Consider the following 27,770-nt stretch of genomic DNA (forward strand, 5'->3'; position numbering starts at 1 on the left):
TAAGATTGGACTTTTTGTCTTTTTTTTATCAAGAGAAAAAAATTGCATAAGTTGCCGACATCCGTTGCGATTGACCAAATATTTATGGTTTAAGCTGCTTTTTATAGGTAAAGACATAAACAGACATATGTTACTTTATATTGAGAAAGATATATATGGTTCATTTTCCTAATCGGAAAGCATTTTGAGAATTTTTCTTTCATAAATTAAATATTTGAAATAATAAATATTTCCGCTTCAATTGTAGTATTTACTGTCCATAAAATTTAAACCAGCAGTGCACTTTCTAATTTAAAACATAAGATAAAAATATAAATTACAAACAGTAAGCAACTTTAGTGAATGAGAAATATTATTTAAACTCATCGTAAAAACTAAGATAAACATTAGAACAATATATTTAAAACATTTATGTTAGTAGGTGGGGGAAAGTAAATAAAACATCTTTACCCTATCAAAATTTAATTACTTTAGAATACATCAAATATAGTGAAAATTTTTTAAATTGCTGACTTGTTTAAAACTAGACCATCCAAGGAGCCATGGAAACCATTTTTGATAACTCATCTGAAATTATTAAAAAATAATTACATACAAATAATTACATAATACAAATTACATATTACAAATAATTATTAATAAATACAAATTACATATTACAAATAATTATTAATAAATACAAATAATTACATTAATATTGAAAAATAATAATGATAATGCAATACAATACAATAATTGCAGTAACAGAATGCAAGTGACAGTGAAAAACGTTTTAGGACAACATTAAAATGTTTTACTTATACTCAAAAATAAATTTAAAACTGATTATTAAATAAGTATATTACCTATACCAAAATTTTCACAACTAGATAAATTAAAATCAATTTGGTTTAATTGTAATTAAATTTAAGACGAGACTGGGATGTAGTAATTTAGTAGTATCTGTCGTATTAAAAAGGTTATACCCAAACGTTATTTAAAAAAAAAATAATGCATTTCTGTGTATATGCATTTACTAAAAATATAAGTCAGTTTAAATGCTTTAAAATGTTATTTGGAATTTTATTTCAGTAATTAAAATTACTTAAAAGATGTCAAAAATGGAAGTTCTAGAAAATGGCTCAAATACACATATACAGATATAGATATAAATAGACATATGTTACTTTATATGGAAAAAGATGTAGACATATGTTAGAATAGAAAATAGATCACTCAAAGTAAGAAATTATGTGTATAGTTGCCCCCATTTTCGGTGTTGATGTTGAGGTAAACTAAAAAATTACAAAGATTAAAAAAATTAGTTCAAATATATTATCAAAAACGTGCTAATCTTTTAAACGAAATGTTTTTGCAATGAAGCCATTAAATTGATTCCAATGTGCATGAAAATGTGCGTTGTCAGTAAATAGACGAAAGAAAAAGAAACAAAAAATGATTAAATAACTAAATAAAACTATAACAGTGAAAAAGTAAATAAGAAATATAACGATATGCATTGTAAAACATTTTAGTTTTCCTCTACACCAAATATGGTGGCAATTATTCAAACATAATTTTTTACAGTGTTCATAACTACGTAATTTAAAATTTTTATTTAAAATACTAACATTTAGAATACAGTTCCTGTTTCTTAGAAAATTTGGAGATTTAATCTTATTTCAAAAGTTTTCAAGCTTATAAAATTACGAAAAGCTTTCTAAGATAGCATGTTGAATATTTAAATATTTTATAGATATAGGGACAAGGGCGCCGGCAGCGGGGTGCAAGGGGGTGTACTTGCACCCTCCTGCCTTTTTTAAAAAAAAAAACAATTAAAAAGATACAGAAAAACAATTTTGCTATAAAAGTTTTTTATTAAACATATTTGTATTGAACAAACTTGGCAGATATCTAAGCTATATTTTTTAATTTCTTTAATAAAATGTAAGTAATATTATATTTTCTATTAGTTATTTAGTTTAACAAAGGTGTATAACTGTATAACATAAACTGACTTCTCACAACTGTAAAACTTCATCAACACAATAAATACCAATGTTAAGCGTGCACAAACGCGTTAGTATACGAAGCTACTGTTTGTAGTTATTTGTGTTTCAAAGTCAGTAGCTATGCCAGCGCAATCAATACAGTTTCTCGTGGTAAAATTTGCAAGTACACGAGATTCGTACTTTTTTTAAATATCCTGTTGACAATGAAGAAATATATCTTGAAAAAATTAACAGATGAAAGTATATGTAATAACAAAACAAAATATAATAACAGAATATTTTAATTTTTTTGTGTAGGGGGGAGGGGGGTAGTTTGTTAGAGCGTTGCACCCCCTTTTATATTTTTCTGCCGGCGCCCTTGTATAGGTGCCCTTGTATAGGCGCCCTTGTATAGTATCATATCGATTAACGAAATGCAATTGATAAAAATTGGAGAAAACGAAAAACATAACTCCCCATTAATGCGCTTAGAACTTTTTTTATATATCTATACATAGATATAAAAAGCAGTAATTTTATATTACTTAGTCTATCCTTTCCCATTTTTATTTATTTTTTTTAATTTTTATTTTGTCGAAACAGAAAATAGTTTTTTGATTTTTGAAATTTTCTGAGCTCTATTATAAGTCTCTAAATTGGATAATAGATGGCGCTCAAAGCTCTTCCGACTGGGATAGTTAGAAGAAAAGATGAATGGTTCCTGAAGATTCATTTTCTTCCTTTCCACAATTTTACTCGACTTTTTTATATTTTATTTAAATTATTTATGAATGCCTTAAAATTCTCTTTTTAATCGTATTTAGAATGTTTTTTTTTTTTTAAATATACTTTTCTGTAAATTGAAATTATGAACGGCCTCTTAAATAAATTTTCTTCAACGATTTTTTATACATTTTGAAGAAGTATACAGTATTAAACTTTTAATTATTTAAATTATAGTATAAAAATGCAATTGATAGCTAGCTGTGTCTAACTGTGAGAATAAATCTGTAAATAATATCTCTAAACGCATATTAAGACATTTATTGCCAAACTTTTTCTGAATGAAATCGAGAAATTTCTGTTTGCTTATTGCTATCTAATTCATTCTAAGAAGTAATTATTGTACAGCTCAGTTTTGTGCAAAATGTTTCTGAAATTATTTACAATTTCCCATGAAACAGTACAAATTCACACAATAGATATATAAAATTTACAATATAATCTATTAAAAAAATAAACTAACTTGCCATTTTACTATAATGCCATTAGTACCTTTTTATGCAACTATTACTTACAGCTAATGATTTACAACGAGTTAATCATAAACTGTAAGCTGTACATAATAACTTAAATATATTAGTTTCCATTGCATTTATTTTGACCAACAAAAAGATATTTTATTTGAGAAATATTTGTTTGTACTTGTATATTCCATAGCAAGAAAATTTCTTTTACAAAAATATTTTTTGTATTTAAAAAAAAAAAAAAAAAAAAAAAAAAAATTTCTCTCTCTCTGGTTCCCCCAGGCTACTGTCTAGGTTCACCTAAAAGAAGATCAGGCCCTGCATATAGACTTAGCATGTACATAGTCATAGTTATTCTTGTTTTTAAGTAGTTGCTTAGGAACTACATTCTTTTATAGAAATAATGAAAAGCAATTTTCAACGATCCTTCAATTTTAAACTTTCAATTTTAGACTTTCATTCATTATTAATTTTCAACAAAAAGCTTACCTTTGAACATCCTGTTAAGCGTTATTTTAGCAAACATGCGAAAATTAGTTTTAGAATGTTTAGGAACACCAAGATGACAATTTTTATTGAAAATCGAATTTTTCCAAGACTTCACAGAATAATTTTAAAAGAACAATCTTACAAAAAAATTTAAGCTTTTCTTATTACTTAAAATTAGTTATGCACTTATCTTTCAAGGGATGAAAAAAATATGTTTTTATCTGTTAGAACCTGCGACAAAATTTTCTCAACAAAAGTTTATTCAGAACGTACTCTGAAGGTTAATATTGAGATATCATGATTTCGCTCTCACGAATCAAGACAGTCTTGCTTTATAGATTCATTTCTAACTAGAACTCTTTTAGGGTTGCAGTAGAGCCTAAATATTGGGAACTTAATATCATGCTACTTTGTTCCTAGAATGATTTTCAATATTGGGCCAAGATTTATTTCTAACTAAAGTTCTTATATGCTTACAATGTTTGGCCAAAATTGAAATGTCCAAAATATAAAATTTTTGTTTCATAATTTTATAATTCATAATTTCATAATTAAATAATTTCATAATTAAATAATTTCTTTTTTCATAATTTTCATAATTTAATTTCAGAATTCAGAACACAAATTGAAAAGTATTGGGATTTTTCCTTTTTATTTAAACCAAAAAGGAAATCTTTGTACTGAAGTTAATTTAAAAATTAGTACTGCCGTCATGTGTGGCTACTTTGCGCAGGATTTCGCAGTTTTTGAACTTTGACATGTAAAAAAACTATATTAATTCAAACTTTAGTAAAATTTATCGATATTATATTCATAACTGGACTCAGACGAGTGAATTTGATCAATATTGGTATTATTTGTATGTATTATTTACAAATAATAAGTCAAAACATACCTTGCACAAAGTAGCCCCCAAGTGGGGCTACTTTGTGCAGCGATAGGAATTCAGTTTAATAATCATGTTTTTAGTAAAATATTGATATAAAATTGCTAAAAAAGTTAATTGTTGACATTTTTAGTAACAAAAACATCAAGATATGTAAAGATATTAGTATGAAAATAATTTTCAGCATTAAAAAACCATTTTTTATTAAGAATTTTTTTTAAAAAAGAATGTTTATATCAAAACATTTGAGTTTAAACAAAAGGAATCCATATTTATTTTTGAGCATTGAAATAGATGAAATTTCAAAAATAATAATTATTACATATTCATTAACATTTATAATATTGATAAATTTGAACATAACATGCTTGAAAGTACATGACAGAACTTGCTCTTCAGTTTCTGTCAAAATCACCTGATGTCCTATAAAATATATTTTTATGTGTTAAATCTTTTGATTCATTCATTAGAAAAATCTTTGTAGAAGAAAAATTATAGTTTACAAGCGCGTTTCACGTGTTTCTTGTGAATTTAATTAGAGATAGTATTTCCGTGGATTTTGTACTTTCGAGAAGCTTATGCAATCTACATACCACCAGCAACTGCTTGCAAACATTGTTGCATCTTTTCGAAAGTGTAATCAGTGTGTGTTTGGGAGCACTTATTTATACTTTGTGTATTGCACAACAATATAAAAAATCTTCCGAACAATACATGCATTTTTAAAGAAGGAAAAAATTTTCTATATTTAATGTCCATCATATGTTTTTTAACCAATTATGGAATTTGATGAGCTCTCATTTGTTAAACTAGATTATTGTTGGTATTTAGTAAGATTGTATGTTCGTATTGATGAATATTTCTCTAAACGGAAATTCATCACTCTCTGCATATTCACTGAACATTTAATTAAGTTGTAATATTTTAAAAATTTCATATTTGACTGTTAACGTACCATTTCTACTCTACCTGTATAGGAAAATGCATTAAGTAATCTTAAAGTGGCCTTCCAAATATTAAATAACGGTATTTTTTAGTAATTTTCCGCCCTTGTAATTTTGTGTTAATTTTTTGGTAACTCCTTCTCCGCCCTTGTCAGCAAAAATAAGCTAACTATAAATACTTTACTATGCTTACGTAAGAATTATTAGCAACCCCCGTTTCTTTGCTTTAATTTTGACTTTTACCATTGTAACCTAATTTTTAAGAATTCTAATATTAAATGGGGGAAGAAAAGAAGAAAAAAAAGACTTTAGATTGAGCAAACTTTCCAATCTTGCGTTTTAATTCATTTTTATAAAATTTTAGAGTTGTTTGGAGAAATTTTGTTCAACTTTTTACTTTTCAAATTTAACTTTTATTTCAATTGGGAAAATAATTAGAAAACAATGCTTTTTCTTTTCGTTACGAACGCATTGCTTAACCCTTCCTAAAAAAATAGGCAAATCGAAAATCCCTTTTAATGTTTATGTAATTTTTAAAATTTTTAGAGATTTAATTTATTCTTTGATAAAGGATATTCCCCTTAAATATAGTAATAAATAAGTAAATAAATAAATATTATGCCGAGGAAGAAAATTTACGACCCAGAGAGAAAACTTCTTCTTCTCTCATTGAAGTGTAAGTAAGCGTTTTTATTTTTGTGTAAGTATTCTTTTAACATTAAAACGGTATATGTCATTATTCATTCATTATATTTATATTCAGTCATTATTTATATTCAGTCATTATATTTCATTTTTTCATATTTTAGATATTTTAATTTGTTTTCAAAATTAAAAATTTTGCTCCCAAATTTGATTAAAAAAAAAAAAAAACTTTTTTAAAAGAAATAAAAGGAAAAATATCCATTAAGGTATAGGGGTGAGATTGTTCCAGTTTTCAGTGGCGCCATCTATGGCTAAGAATTCGATCTCTGCAACACCCACACATCACACCCTTTGATAGGGTGAACCAATTCATATAGATCGCAATTCAGATCTGAACCAGAGAATGATCAATCTCCAATCCAGGATCCCGAAGTGTATAATTTGTTAAAGGAACATGGGAGACCTTGTGACTCGACAGATTTAAACGTGCACCAGTCAGCATTTAATACACGGGGAATCTTCGGCCGGCTAGATTCAAACTCTAGGTCTCACGAAAGTGAGTCCTTCGCCCTACCAACCAGGCTATCTGGTTCCCAATTTTAAAAATTAAAGTAAATAAAATGTTTCTTAATAATAAAGTATAATATCTTCAGTTATATCAAAAATTAAAAACTTTTCCTATTTAAGCTTCTGATTTCTTTTTTGTTTATGACTCGCATAAAATTCGTGAACAGATTTTTATAGCTTATTAAGTGATATAACACCAGAATAAAATGGAATGAAAATAATAACATTTGAAAACTAAAAGCTTCAAAAAATATATATAGTGTACAGAGTTCCGAAAATTTTAATTATTTAGAGCACTGATTATTTTATAGCATTGCTACTCTAATAACAATTTTTTTTGTTATGTTGTAATTTTTAATACTAGAATTTTAAATTGCAAAAAGTAGTTATTTTCGTTTTTTTTTTTTGCTTTATAAAGTAAACTATAAGTGTTAATCATGGTCAAAATAAGTGTAAATTATATTTAGCGTTTTAACAATTTGTGATTCTAAAATACAGCTTGAAACAGTCTTGTTCTGCGACACAGATAAAATTTTCCAAACACTACTCCCTGTCATACAATAATTTTTCAAGTTTGCACTTATTTGAAGTTATTCAGATCTAAGAGAAACAGTTGTTCCCCATTGAAAGTTTTTTAGCCTACAAATTCAACTATTGATACATTTTTGCATTTAAGTGCATTCATAATGTAACGGAATTTTTGTAACGGAAGGTTTGTGTCTCCGTCAGTAGCCGCCAATAGTTGTATAGTGTAGTACATGAATGTTCATTTAGGCCATTAATGAATGAATTGAACAATGGAGTTTCCAGGAAATAATGTACAAATCGTTGAATGTAAATTTAGATTTTATTAAGCATAATTTGATTTAGACAATGGCCACTTCTTCATCAAAAAAATAAGAAATCCCTTAAAGGGATGAAATCAGAATACTCTCTATTGAGAGATCGTACAGCCAGAATATCATTTCTGACGGTTAGAAAACTGAGACTGGGGAGGCCCCAAAGGGCTCCCAGCCTCCACAAATTTGAAATTAAAAGTGAATATAATTATTCCCAACGGACATAGAAAGTATGGGTAGGAGATCCATAATTTGGCGACTTTTCCTAATATACCATACCCAAAACAAAGCAAACTACCATCTCAACATGGATGTAAAAGAACACCTTGGCGATCACGAGTCGCCAACAAATTTATGAGAATTATTACAACCATGCAACCGAAACATTTAGCCGTTGGAAATTTAGAATAAAAAGTTATAAATAGATTTTTGTTTTCGATTAGAGGCGACAGTGAATTAATATGTCTGCATAATAATGAAATAAAAAGTATCCGTTACATTGATCTGGAAGAGAAGAAATAAATATTTTATGTTCGTTTAAAAAGATTAAGTTTTTGATTTATTTTAAATGTAATTCTATTAATAAAAATAAGCTTAAGTAATGAAGGATATTTTAAAAAGATAGGAAATAAATATGTAATGCCAATTGTGGCATCACACATAAATATGCATGTACATTTTGCAACAAAGTGCATTTAATGCAATAACATGTAAAATTCGTTATCAATCATTGATTGTTAACTTATTTTTTTTTTTTTTATATAAGACCTATTCTTATAAGTGACTAAAAAACAAAATTATTATGAATGTTTATCAGAGATCATTTAAGAAAAGATTGATTAATTATGATTATCATTACTCAGATTGTAATAACGTTTTTATCAAACATAAATATTAATTTCTTTTCTCAGATGATTGTTTGTTTATTATTTCAAATTTACCAATCAAAATGATACCAAAAATAAATAAAGGCAATACATTTTGTAAATTTTTTTAAATCCCTGTCAAAAATTAAGACATAAAAACAGACATCGATCGGCCGAAAATCAATATTTATATGAGAAGAAATTATATATATATAAAAAAAACAACAGTATTTTAATTTTTATTGATTATGATAACCAGAAATAGTTGTAGAACAACTAATAAAAAGTCAGGGCCAGTTTTAATTGGCTAAAATTTAAATTACTGCAGATTAGAGATTCGTTATTATTTCATTTTATTGATTTATTTTATATTCGATTGATTTATTCTATATATTATTGATTTATCTTAAATTCTGGGATTTATTGTTGAAAATTCGATTCGCTGAGATGTTTTTATTGTTAATTAAATATAACTTTTATTGGTATTGTCGCAACAAATCTGATCTCTGAGAAAATATATATATATATATATATATATATATATATATATATATATATATATATATATATATATATATATATATATATATATATATAATCTTAATTCAACCTTATGGTTGTTCGAACATTGGCTTTAGTCCTACTGCTGTAACAAAACTAATAATACTTACTAATAAAATGTTTTCATGGTTTTGTTCTTCGTGTAACGTAAATGTAAGTTATAAATATACAAAGGCGAGTTCTCCTTGATTTTGAGGTTAGAACTAAAATTACGAGAGTCAGAAACAAGGAGGATCGAGAGATCATTGCGTGTAATGAAACTAAATAAATATATAGTATTGACAATTCTTAATATTTATTTTTCAGAATCCTTCTCCAAATTGGAGACGATTTTTCATGAATTCTAAAAGCATATATTGAGGGTAGTCATTATGAAACGCCATCTATTATGAAGACTTCGTTGAAAAGTTTTCATAATATTGATTTTATAATATATTTCGATTGATTAGTTAAAATTTACACCAATCAGTAACTAGAAAAAAAAACAACTGATATTTGTTAAAGATATTGGAAGTTGAAGAAAGACTAAAAAACTGTAAATTTAAAATGTTAAAAATAATACAGTATACAATCCCTACAGTTGTGGAAAAAAAACCTGTTAATGTTCTACAACGTTTCTTCGACACCAGCAAATGAAATGTATACAAGGAGGAATGTATACAATACGAGTGGGGGAAAAAGGTGACCATGAATACTTTTCCCTCTACACATGTTACACATCCTTCTTAGTTGACAGATTAACTAGAAGGAAACATTCCCATAAAAGCCACAAAGGGGAAAAAGAAGGGGAAAAAAATAATTCGAACTCCGTCCGACAGCTCAAAAGCGTGTCCATTTAACACTCTCTAATAACCTTAATAGATGGCTAACTTGACTTCTCTTGACAAGAACTTTTCCCCACTTAACCCTCTATAAACTCTTACATCTCAAGACTTAGTCCCACCTTCAGGGGTGGACGATGCACTTCTACAACTCGAACCTTAGAGGATGTGTTCTCAAACCACGCCTATCATTCTGTTCTTTAACCAATCATTTTCTCTCCCTCAACTTTACTACCACCAAAGAAAGACTAGTACGGCTAGCCAATGAGAGAGCTACAGATCACTTGGTTGGGACTCTGATGCAGGGGGGGGGGAGATGAGGAAGATGCTGGGATCGTCACGATGAACAGAGTGGAGAATAGTTTGGGGAAGTAGAGTATTGAGAACTGAGGGTAGGAGAAAACCCCCCTTTCCCCCTACGATAACCCCACTGTGAAGAGTATAATTGGATTTTCAATCCCCTAGTACGGTGGGGGTAGTCTAGTTCCAGCAAAGTAGCAGTCAGTTGGTAGGAGAAGTCGGCAGAGGAGGCATAGCTTAGTCAACACTGTAAACAACTATGGGACTTTTGTATCCAAATAGTTGTTTGTTTTTTAAATTTTTGTTTACTGCTATGGAGGTTTTAGTGATTGATAATTTTTTAGTTAAGGCAAATTGCTATTAATAGAAAGTGACGTTTGAATTAGTTTATATTGAAGAGGAATAAATCATATGGACTAATTAATCTGTGATTGCATAAATACATTGATATATAAAAGCAAAGAAAACATTGTTGAAATTGAATAAGATTTACAGTAATGAGTAGCCACGATAGATTTCGTAGTAGGACAGGACTATTTCCACAAGCTTTAAAGTTCCCATCTTTTCAGGTACGTCAGCTTTTTCAATGCTTAATTAATTTCTCAATATTTCTAAATTAATTGTTCTAGATCAATTCAAAAAATCTAGGAAGAATTTTGATTTTATTCCTAAATAGACGAAGCATTTTAAGTGTTAAATAGATAGTGAATGTGACGAAATTTATCAAATACATAAAATTTGAAGAAGAAAATGTTTAGAAGCTTTACTATGATTATTTTGATCCAACTAGTATTTGTTAATTAGTAACTAGTAACTAGTAACTTACTAGCAACTTATTATTATAAAGTGTTGTTCCATGATAAAACTTTTGTTAATTAACATTAATAAGAGAATTTAAATTTTTATGACACAATTTATTTTGTTCTCCATAACCTCAAATAAACAGAAGGCTATGACAAATGTTCTTTTTGAATAAAAAAAAATTAATTTATTACAATTTATTCAATTGTGCAATTTTTGTTGTAATATAAAAATTGGAAATTTTCATTGGAATAGAAGGATTCCAATTAAGTTCTTTTAGGGGCAAATAACATAACAGTAAAATATTTATTTATTTTATCATATTCATTAGATAATAATTGAAGGATATTTGGTGATAATTCAAGTAAAAAAACGCTGAAAAAACTCAGAAATTTATTTATATTTAGCTTTAATAACAAAACTCTTCATTTTTCCTAACAAAAAATATACCTTTGTCCAAGAAATGTCTATTATGCAAATATTTACCATGGATCTCTTTCTTAATTTAAAAAAATATATATGTTTATTAGACCAATTGATTCTTTTTCTTCCAGTCAATAACCTTTCTAGTTTTTAGTAACTATAAGAAAGAAATGTTCAGTAAATAATATTTTTGAATCTTTAATAAATAAAAATTTGCTGTTTAATGCAAAACGATTTTTTTTCATAATTTTATTATCATTTTTAATGAAATTATGTTATTGCAAACAATCATGTTCTTCAATATGATTGTTCAATATTTTTACCGGATAAATCATGACTGAAAGTTTATTTTCATTCAATATTTTGATTAAAAATGTTCCATACTGCACATATATTTATAGTAAATAAAAAAAAACAAGACGCATCAAAACATTTTATACAGAGCATTTTTATTTTATCTTATTTCAAATTTTGTTTAAATATAAAATATCTGATCGTTTTATGTACTACCATAAAAATTGCTTATAGCATGACTTGCAGAACTATAGAAAAAAATAATAATGAAGGAAATCAATCTAAATTAATCGACGAATCATTATTAGGTGATTGCTTTTTGAACCATGTGAAACAAGCGTGTTGATTTTTTGAAGAGACGAATATCAACCTGTATCTTACAGATTCAACCACTGAGCATTAGCTTTTGTTTGAATTCAATTTTGGATCATGTATCATCTCAATCCCCCCCCCCCTCATTTTTATCCATGTCTTTTATCTATCTGTTAAAAAAAAATTACATAGATTTTTCAACCTAACCTAAAGTAATGTCTCAGTGTTAAGTGAAAACTATAATTTCATTTGAGAAATTACTCTTGTCTTAATTTACGTAAAAAAAATAAATAAGTAAATAAATAATAACACAGTTGTTTAATCATGGGGAATATCATCGTGACACAAAGCCATTATATTTGCCAAATGAGTCTAAAAAATTATTTTCTATTATCAAACAATCATTTTGTTCTACGAATCCCAAATGGGGCGAGCATAATTTCTGCGAAGAAATTTTAATAGAAAACTCTTATTATCACAATGCTTACAACGTAGTTTATGCACTGAGTAAACTTTATCGTAATGTAGTTAATAATATAGTTATTAATAATTTGATTTATCTTACAACTATGCGCAATGTATTATTAAAAGAAATTAAATGATAAGAACGAATAGCTATTAAAGATTACTTATAATGTTTCGTTATACTTTAAAGCAACAGGTAAGAATATTTTCTTAAAGATTTGCATACTTTTCTTTTTCTTTCTTTACTTTTTTCAAGATGCTCAGTTATAATTTTTGAAGATCATATAAAAATTATTTAAATAACTTCTTACAGTTAAATAATGTCTGGTATAACAGTTAGTGATTAACTTGCCTTATCATAGAGCAGAACTTTATTCTTTCTTAAAATTATGAACGAGCAAAAGCAAATAAAAAAAGTTTTGTTCTTAATTATTTTTTTATGTATTTATTATAGAAATTGGTGTCAATATAAAATGCAAGTTCAACTTTGTGGAAAGATTTTTTTTAAATCTAGATTTAAGTAGAAATTTAATTTATGAAGAAGATATACTTGTCATTCAAGTTTAAAAGACAGAAAATAAGCTAATTTGAATTGTGAATCATGAAAACTTGCTTATTAAGTACAGATTGTTTTATCGGATATTGGCTTTTGCTAAAAATGTTAAACTATTTAAAAAGTGAGGCAGATATAAATAACTCTTTATTTTAGGAAAAAATAAGCAACAATTTAGGAATTCTAAAAATGAAAGGCCAATCATTTTCAGAAAACTGATAGAGGATATCTCATCAAAATAAAATTTTAAAACTGAACATAAATAAAATAGAAAGTGCTAGTCTAAGGAACTAAATAGTGTATATATATATCCTTCCGGTATCAAATCCTTTTGTGCAGTAGTAGTTAAAACAAGTAGAGAAAAGAATCTATGAATTGGTTAGTGAGCTATCAATTATTGTTACCCAGGTTACAATTCTCATGTTGGAGATTTCAAACAAGTTGGCGACAAGGAAATCATGATGCATAACTTTTGAAGCCAAAGCAAACTTAGAAGATTTGGATTTCGAAATAAACTTTCTGTTTCTGACTTCCGTTTTCGGATGCGGATTAATCTCTGTTTATGGATATTCATGTAATAGTTATAAAATAAAAACTATATAATTAGATTTCCCCTCAAAATTGATTACAGAGCAAAAGGCTTCAATTTACTGAGAAAAGATTCCATGAAATAGATATTTAATTTTTAAATAATAGGATATATGCTTAGTTTACTTTGGCATGATAATATTTTTATCAATTGACTAATCATTTACCTTGCATCATACTACTAATAATATTATTTGCAAAAGACAAATATAGAAAGCATAAATATTGAAGTTTCAATTAAAAAATTATATATTTTTTGTCCAGAATTTTTAAATTATCAATTTTCATAGAAATAATTTAATTTCATAGAAATTTACAGTTAAATATCTATAATATATCAACATTTGAATTTAAATTATATTTATAACAATGCATAATTAATGAATTGGCGACATTATACTTACCAGATTTAATTTTTGTTTAGTACTTACATTTAATTTTTGTAATGGCACTTATTTGTGCACATTACTTTTATATTACTGTTTACTCACATGCATTTTTCAAACCTAGATTTATAAATTGCATTAAAAAAATTTCATTATGTTATATTATTTTAAAATTTTTTATAAAATTTGTTTTATTATGCACATTGATGAGATAGGCATATAAACAATATCTGTTGGAAAGGACAATTTTTTTCACCCCATTCTTTTAATATAAAACTTGATTTTATTACATGTTACTCTCGCTGCAAGGAAGATATACAAGTATACTTCATTCAATTAACTAATAGCTACTCTTCAGCTTAATTGTTTTTAGATCACTTTTTGGTTATAACACCAATTCAGAGATTTTTTCGACTAGAAATAAAAATTGAACCATAGTATGGTTTAAATTTGACAGTAGAAGTGATTTGATATTAACGTTGTTGAAACTTGTCGCCGTGCAATATAATCCTTCTTAAACTTGAAATCAAGATACTGTAGTTCGACGTGAAAAAAATAATGCTTTGATTTAACACAGTAAGTTTGCAGTAAATTTAAAGGGTACTATAGCACAAGGTATGGATAGTATGGCTGAATGCAGAGTCAATTAGTGTGGGAGAGAAGGAAGGGTGGTTCTTTAATGTGTACCTGAAGAAATGATTCATAATTTGATAATAATAGTTCATAAATGATTCATAAAGATTTCTATGACCATTGAGGTTATAAAAAATGCTGAAGATTGCAGTCTATGAGGGTAAGAAAATCAGCAAAAAAAGAGGTAGGATGTCGGTGGGTCAACCATGAATGTTTGAGAAGTTTGTAATATTAGTTTATTTAAAAATTAAAAACTGGATAATTGTAATAGAATGTAATAAATTGTTGAGTAATTGCGGTAGATTTCTTTGAGTTAGATTAAAGTAGATTTATAGCAATGGGAAACAATTTTAATTAAGTGTAATGAATTGTTGAGTATAACTTCGTGATAGATTAAAGTAAATTAATTTTTAGACAGTTGCAGTAAAAAGCATAGATTTGTTGAGATAACTTTGTGATAGATTAAAGTAAATTGGCTGTAAGACGATTGTGATAAAATGTAATGAATTGGTCTGTGTAACTTTGTGATAACTTAAAAGAAATTAATTATAATTTAAGACAGTTGCAGTAAGAAGCAATGAATTGTTGAGATAACTTTGCGATTAACGTAATTATGAGACAATTATAGTAAAATGTTTTGAATTGTCGAATCTTTGTGATAGATTAAAGTAAATTTATTGTGATATATATATACATATTTTGATTTATATTGATAAATTTCTATGTTGCCAACAATAATGCGTACAATTACTGATAAAATACATAATATTATTAAAAATTATCAAACTTTAAATTTCTCTAAATGAATTTAGGAACTAATAAAAAACTGAACTGGACATGTTATTTAGTTATCATGTAAATTAAAATAACTTTATTCATTAACGAGATGACATTCCTGCATTTTTTTTTTATTATTTATTTTTAAAATTTGCAATTGATACTAATTTTGTAATTATCTATTGAACAAATAATTGAAAATTCAAGAAATAGAATTCGATTTTTTTTTTAACGATAAGTTACAAAAATAAGTATTACCTAATTAAGTAATCTACAGTTTTTTAGAACTTCAAATTCAATTGTATTTTTTTTTCCCTCCAAGAAAAAAGATCCCTAAAGGAAAAGAGGTAAATTGAGATCGAGAGGGTTAAACAGAAAGTACTTCAAAACTTCCCTGCCTATTCAGAACAGTTACCATCTACCTTTTGTTATGTTAAACCTAGATTTTTTAAAACGATACAAAAGATTTTAGAACCATTTATTTCATGGCTCTTTAAATTAAGGAAAAGGGAATTCAGAGTCACTAGAAGAGGGGGAAAAAAAAGATGATGCATTTCCAATCCATTTCAAATTGCACTAAGTGCTCTATTTTCTCCCCTAGTTTTTTCTTTTCCAAAGAGTAACTGCTGCATAAGAGAGAGCTGCATAAAAATTTTTTTAGTTACTCATCTCAATTAAATAAAGAATGTCTTTGAAAGGAAAAGAACTTATAAATGATTTTAAGTAATTAAAAAGTTATAATTACTTTCTTAAAAATAATTATCTTGGAAGTCAGTTTATGAGAAAAATCGTAAAATTTGTTAACATGAAGATCCAGCCATAATATTGATCAGTTGTAATTCTAATTAAGCTTATCATATTCCCGTTCCGTTTTAACTATAATACTCTGAAATTCAGTGTCAGAAGAATTTTACATTATAATACGATTTAAATATATAATACGATTTAAATATATTATCTAATTAAAGTTGCAGAAATTTTGCGTCATATTACTACTCAACAATCACAAATATTTTTGCAGTGAATAATACATTTGGATACATTGCTTGAAGAATTTTTTTTTTACCTTATTTTACATAAAACAATTGTAAGCCAAATTTTTTTATTTAAATGCTACTACTTAAAACGAATTTTTCCAATTTACGCAATTCAAAATAATAATTAAAAACATAAATCTGAAAAGTTATGGATATTAGTTATTGTTTTAATCATCTTTCTTTAAAATAGTTGAATATTTAAAGTATTTATTAGTAGGAAATAAAACAGCGTCCGGGCTTAGTAGGTCAGTACAATTAACAGTTGCCTGATATTGATCATATCGGAAATGTGTACTAGATACGTTTAAATTTATTCTCGAAATTAAACTAATTATTAATCATATACAGATATTGCAAAAGTCAAAAATACTTTGCATCAAAATGCAGAGTGCAACTGAATGCAGGTTGAACTATTTAAAATTAACAATAATTTGTTTAGAATTTTAGACTTATGAATAAAAATCACCATCTTGGTTTTAATATTTTTCAGTAACTGTAATTTATATATTAAGAAATTTTTCTCTGGTGCTTCATAATTTTCAGCTAAGCAAAATTTGATTTTAAAGTTAGTTTGCAATGTTGAAATCTAAAAGTGGATTCTGTTCTTAATGTCACTATCGTTATGAATACTCAATTTTTGTACTTCTCAATATACCTACTCAATGAATACCCAATGCACCTTCTTTAATAACTTATTTCTTATTTTCAGAGTATGCATGTTTATTTAAAACGTGCACACTGTGATGAAAATTATGCATAACATTTTACGCAGTAAAATTTATTAACGAGGAATTCTTGATCATTAAATTCCCAACTTAAACTTATCAAAATATTCAGTTTCTTTTGAAAATATTTTTTTTTCGCAATTGAAATGAATAAATAGTTGCATGAATTGACGAAATTGAAATAATTGTGAAACAAAATAAGGGGAGTAATAAATATTCTAAATTTTTTAAATAATTTACGTTAAGATTATTCGTCACAGAAACCATGAAACTTAACTTTTAAAACCTAGACTTTTAAAGCTAAGATAAAGGAAATTTAAATAAGTTTTACTTCATGCCCAACTATATTACTTATCTGAACTGCGAGCATTTCCTTTTGTATTAATAAGTGTAACAAAAAAATGTTCAATAACAAATAAAATTATATCAATAGAAAAACTTGTTTTACCTTTATAAAAATTCCATAAATAATGTCACTATTCAGTATTCTTGAAAATCGCTTCGAACCAATGCAACTTTAATATATTGAACATTTGTCCAAGAACCCACATTACTGAAATTGCTCCACTAAACCAGTTAAGTTAAAATATTATTCTAATGTTTGCAAAATTAAGATTTTTTTCAAAAAAAGTCCTTTTGTTTGGAAAGTTTGAAAAAATTGTTATCGATTAGAATTACTCACATAGCTTTTGGGACACTTGAATTCTGTAGTAATCATATTAGGTTGTTGAAAAAGTTCTGCAACACCCATGCAGTATCCCTTGCTGAAAGATCTCGTTTATAGCAATAGCGAATCAAAATCCGAAGATCGGTTTTATCATCAAGGCATTTAGAGCTTATTGATGAAAATTTAAACTAAGAACGCAAAATGCAAATTCATAAAAGTTGAAAGCTTCGCAAGTGTTGCAGAACTTTTTTAACAACCTAATATTTCTAATTTATCCGCGCAACCCTTTATAACCGATGGGACACTGGTGTCTCTTTTACATATTATTTTTTTTGACGCTCTAATTACAAACAAAAAAATATATTAGTACTTTTTAATTATGAAAAACAGTTACTAAAATAAATCTGATTATATGAATTATAGTTGTAAAAATCTAAAAAAAAGTGTGAAATTTTTTTTCATTTATATAATTTATCTATAAATGATTTTGCAAATTTAAAAAAAAAATAGTGATGGATAACTGTGTCTCTTAGATCTAAATAATTGCAAATAAGCGCAAATTTGAAAAATTATTGTTTAGAAGTGAGCCGTTTTCGGAAGAAACTTTAGTGCAGAAAAAGACACCAATGTTTCAAACAGTATTTCATCACCATGAATTTTTTAAATGCTAAATATAATATTTTACTTCTTTTGATCTAAATTTATGCAGAACAATGAACAAGTATGGAAAATATGTTTAATAAAAATTCTGTGATTAAGGGATAAGAGAGTTATTCATAGAAACCAAAACCCTTAAATTAGAAAATCAAATACTATTTTTAGTTATAATTTATTTCCTTTGAAGAAAAAATTTCTTAATTTTATTTTATGGGTTCCGTGACTGATAAATCATTAATAAAATTTGAGTAATGATAGACGTTTGAAACTAAAATAAAATAAATAGAAGAAATGTTAAATCTTTTGTTTTTAGGAATAAAACAAAAAAAAAACCTAAATAAATAAATAAAAGTCTTGTAATTTATTTCAATAATGACACAAAAGTCTAACAATGAATGAGGCATTCCGCAGAAATTGGAACTCCGGATTCCTAGGGCTCTGCTACGTCTTGCGGCGATACTGTCGACAACGTGAGTAGTTTTCTGGGCAGACAAAAAAATTGAAATTCCGGAAATCGAGCTACGATCAAATTTTGTATTCCCATAGCGCAAGTTTTCAGAGCTATTATTATGTTCACAATATGTATCCAAAAGTACGATCTTCAAATTTTATTATAAATTTGAAACTATAAGTCGTTATTCCAAAAAATAAATCAATAAATAAACATTAAATCATTGAATCATTAGAATTAAATAGTCTAAGTGAATCTACATTTTTAATATACTTGTATAAACTTGAGCTAGGTTTCGAAAAATAACAAACTTTAGCTTTCAACTTTTCTTCATGAAATGGCTTATTTGTATGTAACTTTTTTTTAACTTTATTAGAACATATTTATTTCAACAGAAAGGTTAAATTTCTAACCAGTATTTACTTTTAGTACAAACTTTAGATTTCGTTTTTAACACGTAATGAAAATACATTAATGTTATATAAAAGGATAAAGGAATGTAAATAAATTAGAAATCTTAAGGATTTGTATTTGTGATATTTTTCAGAAGGAAGTCTTGTATATGTGATAATCCTTATGTATAAATTATAAGGAGACGCCTTTAGAATAATAAAGAAAAGGAATTTTAATGATTGATACTATCTCATCACAAAAATACTTTTAAAAATAAAACTTTTTATTTCCTGGTTGAAATGAAATGGAAGACAGGTCAGTTAGTTTTGAGCTCCGAAACGTGCCATCTTTCTTATAATTCTGTTCTAGAACAAAATAAGTTTTTATTTTTATGTACATTTACACTTCCGTCTTATTAGGATCATTTTTTTCCGTATAAATATCAAATTATTTTATCTACAAATATTTAATATAGATTTTCTATTCGTTTCTTCGAACATTTTCAGTCTAAATAAACATGTAGCTAATAGATAATTTTTTTAAAGTGTAGAACAACAGCCGTAAAAATAATCGAAACATAATCGGAGGAGAGGAGATTCCATCATTATTTGTTATGGAATTTCCTTTCCATGGAATTCTGAGGTGATTCCATCACCATTGAAAGTACTCACTTTCTTGGAGGAAAAGATATTTCAATACTTATTTTTATCAAGATAGGAGATATTCAGAAAACAATTCTTCAGCCATTTTGTTTTATTTTCGCAATAACGGTGTTCACTGATTTCAGCCGCGAAAAAAAAAATTTTATGAAAAAATTTTGCGGCCGTATTCCATCATTATTTGTGATGGAATTTCCTTTCTATGGAATACTGAGGAGATAAAATCACCATTAAAAGTGATGGAGATTCCATCCCTTTCTTGAAAGAAAAGAGATTTCAAAACATATTTTCATCAAGATACGAGATATTCAAGCAAAACTTCTAAAACCATTTTGTTTTATCATTTTCACAATAACGCTTTCACAAACTTTAACAAACAATTTTACAAATTTTGTGGCCTAAATTCAAGAAAAAATTATAAAATTCTGCCGACTAAGTTGCCGAAATTCTACATTATTTCACAAATTTATTTTCGTGTACAAACAGGTTATCTCTTAACTATGCATACTCATCACTTACGAAGCTTTGTTCTAGATCAATAAAGTAGACAGTATTAACTTCTAAACTTTGAACGTACACTTTATTTTTGTTTTAATCGGCAACTTATAAAGTTTTTTCATCTTTACTTTAATTTTTTAGATTAACAAAGGTATTTTCTTTATAGGAATTATGCTTGGAAAATTCTGCCTATTTACCGAATGCTATGACCAACCCAGCCGTCATGGTGTTGAATTCTACCTGCGGCGGAAACGTCACACCTCACGCCCAAAGCCACGTCACTTTCGCCCGTCACCCGACCGGGGGACGGATAGAAAGCGGAAAGGAAAGCATCGTGTCCACCGCCGGAGCTGTACCTTTTCCCAATCCTGCTTTTCCTGTAAGACCCTTATTTGGGCAAGGAGATCCCTATCATTTACTATCACTTCAATCACTTCATCATCCAGCATTACTAGCCAGCCATGCCTTAGGGCGTAGTTATCTAAATGCAGGGGCTTTTCGCCCGCTGGCAGGTCTTACTGATGATAGGAATGGACCATTTCATGGCTCTGCTTTTATGCCTGCAAAATGTATGAAATTAGACAGTCATTCTCCAGGTAGTGATATTAGTGGGGCAACTCAGCCCCTGCTTTTGGGGAATTGTTTTCCAGGAAGTGGGAGTGAATCCAGTTTTCATCAGAGTCCAGCAAATTCAACAGGATCATCTTTAGGACAAACGGTGGGCTCTTTTCTGGATGGCAAGGATGATCGGGGTGATAGCGATTCGATGGCTGATGGAGCCGATCGTATGTCCGAAACGCCGAATCTTTCCGAGGAATCCCGATCGATAGAAAGATCGACACCGGAAGATAGAGGAACGCCAAAACGTAAGTATATGTACTTTTTATGCCTTTTTCCCCCTTTATAATCATAGTTATCATATAGAGAAGGAAATAACTTCTCTATATGCCAAGCATTTTTTTATAAAGTTAAAACATTTGGTTTCTGAACTAGCTTTATTGTTAATATTGTTGTTTTTATCTTCATACGCATTTTCCTAGCTATTGTTTCCTTTTTTTTACGGATCTACATCTAAATGTCTTTCTATAAATTTTGTTATTAACTAATTATATTTAATTTTTTTATTTTTACTGCATTTAGCTTTTCCTTTACTTCAACTGTTTTTGTGAATTAATTTTTGAGTTTTAATGCCTTTACAAACTCAAATTGAATTTGATTTTAATCCAATTCAACATATTTAATGGAAAAAATGATTTTCCTCTTCGCTCTTTAATTTTAAGATGGATATAAGATCTATAATTTAAGTTAGCTAATATTTTCTAGTTTTATTTGGGGGGGGGGGCTTAATTTAAATCTGGAAAAACATTTTCATCAGTCTAAAAATACTTTGCTATAACTTAACTTTCCTCAGTGAGATATCAAATTTTCTTCACATCATCTAATCCAAATTTGTAAGCATAAAATTTGAAGATCACGGCATTTTTTAGGAGGTAACGAGCGTTATAAAAAGCACTTAATTGAGTTTAAAAGTTTTTTCGGTGATTTTTTTTATTTAAAAAAAATACACCTTTTAGCAAAAACATCATTAAACTCCAAGAAATCGAAGCTATCAAATTTCACTGAGAAAAAAAGAAGTATGGTCAAAACGACCAGAATATGGTAAAACTTACCATGTTCTTTGCTCTATGAGCTATCGTCAAAAAAGCTCAGAAATCCTTACCGAAACGCTTTGATAAATAATTCACTGAGCTTTTTGGCTATAGATGTATATATTTTTTCCATCAAGACTTTATTTAGGATGAATATTTACATTCATCTTTTCAATTATAAATGTTCTAAAATTTAAATAACATATTGCAGAACCAAACTGATATTCCGCAAAATATTGCATCATTCAAAATGTACGTCTAATAAGTTTTGCCTCTTATAAAAATGAAACTTTAAATACTACAAGTAATATAACATAATTTATATTGTTTACGACAAAAGTAATAATTTATATTTCTTAATAATTAAAATTTGTAAAGGAATTATTTAAAGTATTTCATTTAAAGTTTATGTCTAATAAGTTCCGTTTTGTGAGAAAAAATAATTTAATTTTTTATTGGGAAACGAATAAGGTAATAAAATTTATACTGATGCGACGAAAGTAGTAATTTCTATTTTTAAATAGTTATAAATTATAAAATAATTATTTAAAATATCTCATTTAAAATTTATGTCTAATACTTCTGTTCTGCGAAAAGCAATTTTTTAAAAAATTGTTGATTGGGAAACGAATAATATAACAAAATTTGCATTGTTTACGACAAAAGCTGTAATTTCTATTTTAAAATTTTTATAATTTATAAAGTAATTATTTAAAGTGTTTAATTTAAAATTTATGCCAAATAAGTTCTGTTTTGCATAAAAAAAAAAGAAATTTTAGACTTTTCGGATTGGGTGATATTTGTTTCAAATTATAAAATAAAATAAAAAAGTACGGATAACAGGTACGGAATCTGTTTTTTATTTTTTATTTTAAAGAAAACTTTACCAGTATAAATAATTAAAAGTTGAGATATTTTTAGTTAAATTAAAGAAGAAAATTCTGGCTAATAAAACCAAAATATATGGTATTTAAACCATTCGTTTGGTAATTTTTTTGATATAACGGTTCACTAGAAAATCTGGTTTTTTAAATTATCTCTCTTTTCACCACAAAATTTCTTAAAAAATACAAAACTAAAAAGTGAATTCAACGGAATTTTATAGCATGTTCTAAGATATCATTATAAGATTACCAAATTTTATCACATACCATAAAACCATATTTTATTGTTGATTTTACCATAATCATTACAAAACGCTTCGGTAAAAATTACCGAGCTTTTTGGATAACCTGAAACACAATAAATTTTGCCATATCCTGGTTGTTTTGACTATGCTTTTTTTCACCATTCGGAAATATAGAAATAAAAAAATTCAAGATAAATGGTAATGTAATTTCATTTCAGTTACAGTTCTTTTAATAAAAAAAAATATTGGGGGAATTTTGAGTTGAACAAATCGCATGATAGGAAACATATGGCTGTAATTTCTAACTGAAAGGGCGTCAACATTTTTTTGAAGATGAGCAGCCATCTCGTGTGAAATATTTAACTTTTCTCAGTTATTCCTCTTAAAAATTCCGACTTAGTGCCTCTTCCATCCCACGACATCGGAAATTAATCACAGACGAATATACCCACAGCATACCAAATGCATTATTCCCATCAGCTGTGGAGGGTGCCGCATATAGGAAGTGTCCGCACGTGGTCTTCCTCTTTCGAACTTTGTTGGCAAAAAGGGAAAAAAAATAAATAAAATAAAAGAGTTGGGTGTTGAAAATTATGGGTCTTCTTTGTCGGCAGGAATTATCGGGAGATTTACACACGACAAGTGGAGATCAGGAATCGGAAAACAACTCAATCCGCTTGGTGAGATCTTGTTTGGATAAGCGGTTGCCTGCTTCCAGCTCTGTAGATCCATTGTAGCTGATGTTGGATTCGCTTGTAGGATGTAGGAAACTGCTGAACAAACAACAGCGCTGAATTATGAGTTGGGGATGGAAATCTGTTAAAGAACATTGGGATGGAATGTTAAGTTGAGTTTTTTACGGAGATGTTAAGAAGGGAATTGTGGGAAAGGGAGTGGATTAATAGTTTCCATTCATTTTCAGGATTTTAAGTGGACAATGGCAATTGCGCGTATGAAACAAATTGCGGGCGTGCAGGAGATTAGGTGCAATTCAAAAGAGATTAGTTTGGGACTAACTTTTATTGTTCAGCCGCCAAGAGATTGAAAACAAGATTAACATGTTATTTATTTACACGCAATTCCTTGGATAATCATTTTAAATGCACAAAAGAAGTCTCTGATTTTTTTCAGCAGTTATGACACAAATGTTTAAAAAAAAGACATTTATGTAGAAATCAGCACAATGTGATAAAATAAACATAAAATAAAAACTGCTATTTTAAATTTTAAAAAGTACTTCCTTAGAGACCAGTTCATTTGTTAGAGGGGTGTGGACAAAAGAGGAAAACGTTAATTATACTTTTGTTTAAAAATATTTACTTTTCCAAAATAAGCTATTGATTGATATTTACTCACCCTTTTCCCTATTTTTCAAAACATGCGAGGTATAAAATACAAGATCTCTGCCCTATCTGAATGGAAGAGATATATAGTATGTATTAATATATAGATATATTAGAGATATATATTAGATAAAACCTAATATATAGAGTGAGGAATGGGAATGTTTCAGAATTTTTTCTGGTGAAATTTCGCCGATGCATTTTTGCAATTAGTGTTTTAAAAATGAGTAATCTAATACACTTGCTAGTGTTTAGATTTTTGAAAAATATCTTTGTCTTTGCGTAATTTATGTTGGAAAAATTATCCAGCATAATTCAAACCAGTTTTTATATGGTTAAACAAAATAAATAAATTAAATGGTTGGTTATATTAATAAAAAATAAAGGCAATAAAACTACAGTATTAAATAATTTATCAGAATTACTATTCTATTTATTTTATTGCTTTAAATATGTTGCAAACGTCAGTAGTAGTTCAAAAAAAAAAGTGTTCTATTAAACTATAAAACGAAGTCTTTAATGCATTTTTTATTGCATTGTAATTGTGATACAATTTTTTATATGTATATTTAAAAAAAAAGATGTTGCAACGGCAAATATTAAAGATGAGACCTGAAATCTGAGATGCATTTTGTCTCTCAACTATGCCCCGTTTAAAATTCATTATTATTAATTATTATTAATAATGTATAATAATTTTGTCTCTCAACAATACCCAGCGTGATATTTTGATGTGAACTCGATGCCCAGTTTAAAAATAAATGTTTCGATTCCATATTTGATGCTTTGACTATGAAATCTGTTTATTTTCCGTTTCTTTCTTTTTTTTAAATTATTTTTTTCACCATGTAAAAATGGTTTCCTTATATTAATAAGTTCTTTTGATAATAAATAATTGTGATAATTAAAAAGATAGTAAAATGTTAGTTTCCTAAATGGTAGTTTCGTTCTTTCGGAAATCGGATATCTCTCTAACAATCGAGTTTTCCAAATATTTTTTTAAAGCAAAGAAAAGGAAAAAGAAATCGAAACGGAATAAAATCAAACAGCAGAATATCTCATTTGAATTTCAAAATTCTTGTCATCCAGAATTTGAATAATATGTTATTTTAATTTACCACAGAAGGGAGAAAAAAAAAAATTCCCTTCAAAAAGAGACATCTTAATGAAGAAATAGGATATGCGACACTAGAAAATTGCACCGAAAAGTGTTCGATATTAACTGGAGTTAGAAAAGCTCGAAATGGTTTGAAGAAATATTAAAAATTCAATTTTATTGAAATGTGTATTGATCTTACAGCTTGATTCTTTTACGTTATTTAGTTAACTCTACTGAAGTGTTGCGCTTGAAAAATGAGCTTAGTTTCTTCTTTGCGAAATTTTATTTTCCAATTTTTCTAGGCAGGGAAAAAAATTATTACTTTTTTTTGTATACAGTTATTTTAATTGAAAATGTATGAAATAAAATCTGTCCTTCATTTATTTGGAATCAAAACTGCTTAAAATTCTATAAACGCTCAAATAAATGAATAAATGAAATAAAAATCCCTGCAGCTAAAAAATGTGGAATTCTATAGTTTTTTTATTAACTTCAGTAAACATTATCAAAGTTAGTGTTACTAAATCATATATATATATGTATATATATATTTCTTATGGAAAATCCTTACATGTTATTACTTAGAAACCTCAGTTTGTGATTCATTTCTATTATGCAACAAGTAAGGTCTTAAAAAAAATCAAGTTTGGGATTCATTTATTACGGAAAAACCTAATAACTAACGTTTTGGGGGGGAAAAAATCCTAGTTTATGCTTTATTTCATATAGAACAACTAACAACTGAAGTAGTCCAGCTTGAAGCTCATTTCATGCAAAACAACTAACTACCTAACGTCAGGAAAATAAAAATAAAATACCTACTTTTCAACTCAGTTCATATAGAATAGCTTATTAACTAACAACTAATGGAACCCAGTTAGTAGTTCATTTCCGGAACAACTTAATAATTAATGACTGATAGTACCCAGTTTGCTGTTAATTTCATACAGAACAACTTATTAACTAACATCTGAAAAAAAACCTATTTTATGGTTCATTTCATATAGAAAAGTCCAATAACTAGCATTTTAAAGAATCCAGTTTATAGCATATTTCTAATGAAGGCATGTCCCAGACTTATAAAGCAACTAATTTAAATGTACTCTAGTTCTTTCTCAACCCACTCAGTTCAAGGTGCATCATATCCTCTTCATCTGCATTCCAGAGCTTTCTTGATTTTTCAAACTCAATTTACGATACCGTTCAATGGTAAAAGAGTGAAGAAGTTAACTTTAAAATTATTTGCGGCTCTTCCGATGCGTCTAAAGACGATGTAAGGGCCTAACATTCAAAAATAAGGGCCCTTCATTTCCCTGTTACACCACTTCACTGGCCAACATCTCTCCCTTCCAAGCTGGTAATGCTCTTTATGGAGGGTAATTTACGTGTGAAAAACGGGAGACAGCTGGGATTTGCTTCTGGATCATTAGTACCCCACCCTCACCATAACTGTATTCGATGCTTGGCAACTTCAAATAGGATGATACTATCTTTCAACAAGAGTTAAATACGGAGAATTTTTAAGACTCTTTTCACACAGGGGGAGAAAGGGTAGTTTTTTTTTTACCCTTGTTTCCTCATTATCGTTTTTGTTCACTGCTAATGGGCTTTGATCCTAAGCTTTTGTAAGTGTTAAACAAGCTTCTGTAAGCGGTGTTGGGGTTGTTCTTCTTGAAACGGAAATTCGATCGAAGAAATGGATATCTATTAAATCTTTTGTGGTTTGGCGTCAGTCAATGCTATATTTACGAAGCGGTGTCAAGAGACATTTTCAAATTTTAAATTACTCTCAGTTTTAATTATTTTTTCCCGACTGATTTTTTTCTTCTTGATTTATCACTCAACAATTGTTAAATTTATTCAGTGATATTTTTCTCCAGATCATCCTGTTTACAATATGTGCATACCTATAACTGCAAAGTGTCCTTTAGACCTTGAATAACTTCATAACCTCGTCTAATTTTAAAGGATTCAAAATGCTGTGAATAAAAATAAACCATTTTAAGACACAATATCGATTATAATCGTAATAGATTTTATTCATACCTAAAAAGTGCAGGAGTTTTTTCATCACTTTTATATTCGCTTGCTTTGCG

The 27,770-nt window shown here is 27.7% G+C and overlaps 1 protein-coding gene across 6 annotated transcripts in view; it reads left to right on the forward strand.

Moving 5' to 3' along the window:
- LOC107451579 (E3 ubiquitin-protein ligase Rnf220) overlaps nucleotides 1–27,770 on the forward strand; it is a 100,759-nt gene that overhangs the window by 24,672 nt on the left and 48,317 nt on the right. For 4 of the 6 annotated variants that reach the window (XM_043046895.3, XM_043046896.3, XM_043046897.3 and 1 more), the window contains exon 3: nucleotides 20,621–21,320. In XM_043046895.3, the coding sequence (XP_042902829.2) occupies nucleotides 20,621–21,320 (700 nt within the window). Of the gene's footprint in view, nucleotides 1–10,183; nucleotides 10,705–20,620; nucleotides 21,321–27,770 lie in introns of those variants that run through there. The other 2 variants (XM_016067727.5, XM_071183379.2) reach the window with 1 other exon arrangement.

This window comes from Parasteatoda tepidariorum, chromosome 7, assembly GCF_982258835.1.
Source record: "Parasteatoda tepidariorum strain Cologne lab strain chromosome 7, Ptep-v5.0, whole genome shotgun sequence".
Lineage (NCBI taxonomy): Eukaryota > Metazoa > Arthropoda > Arachnida > Araneae > Theridiidae > Parasteatoda > Parasteatoda tepidariorum.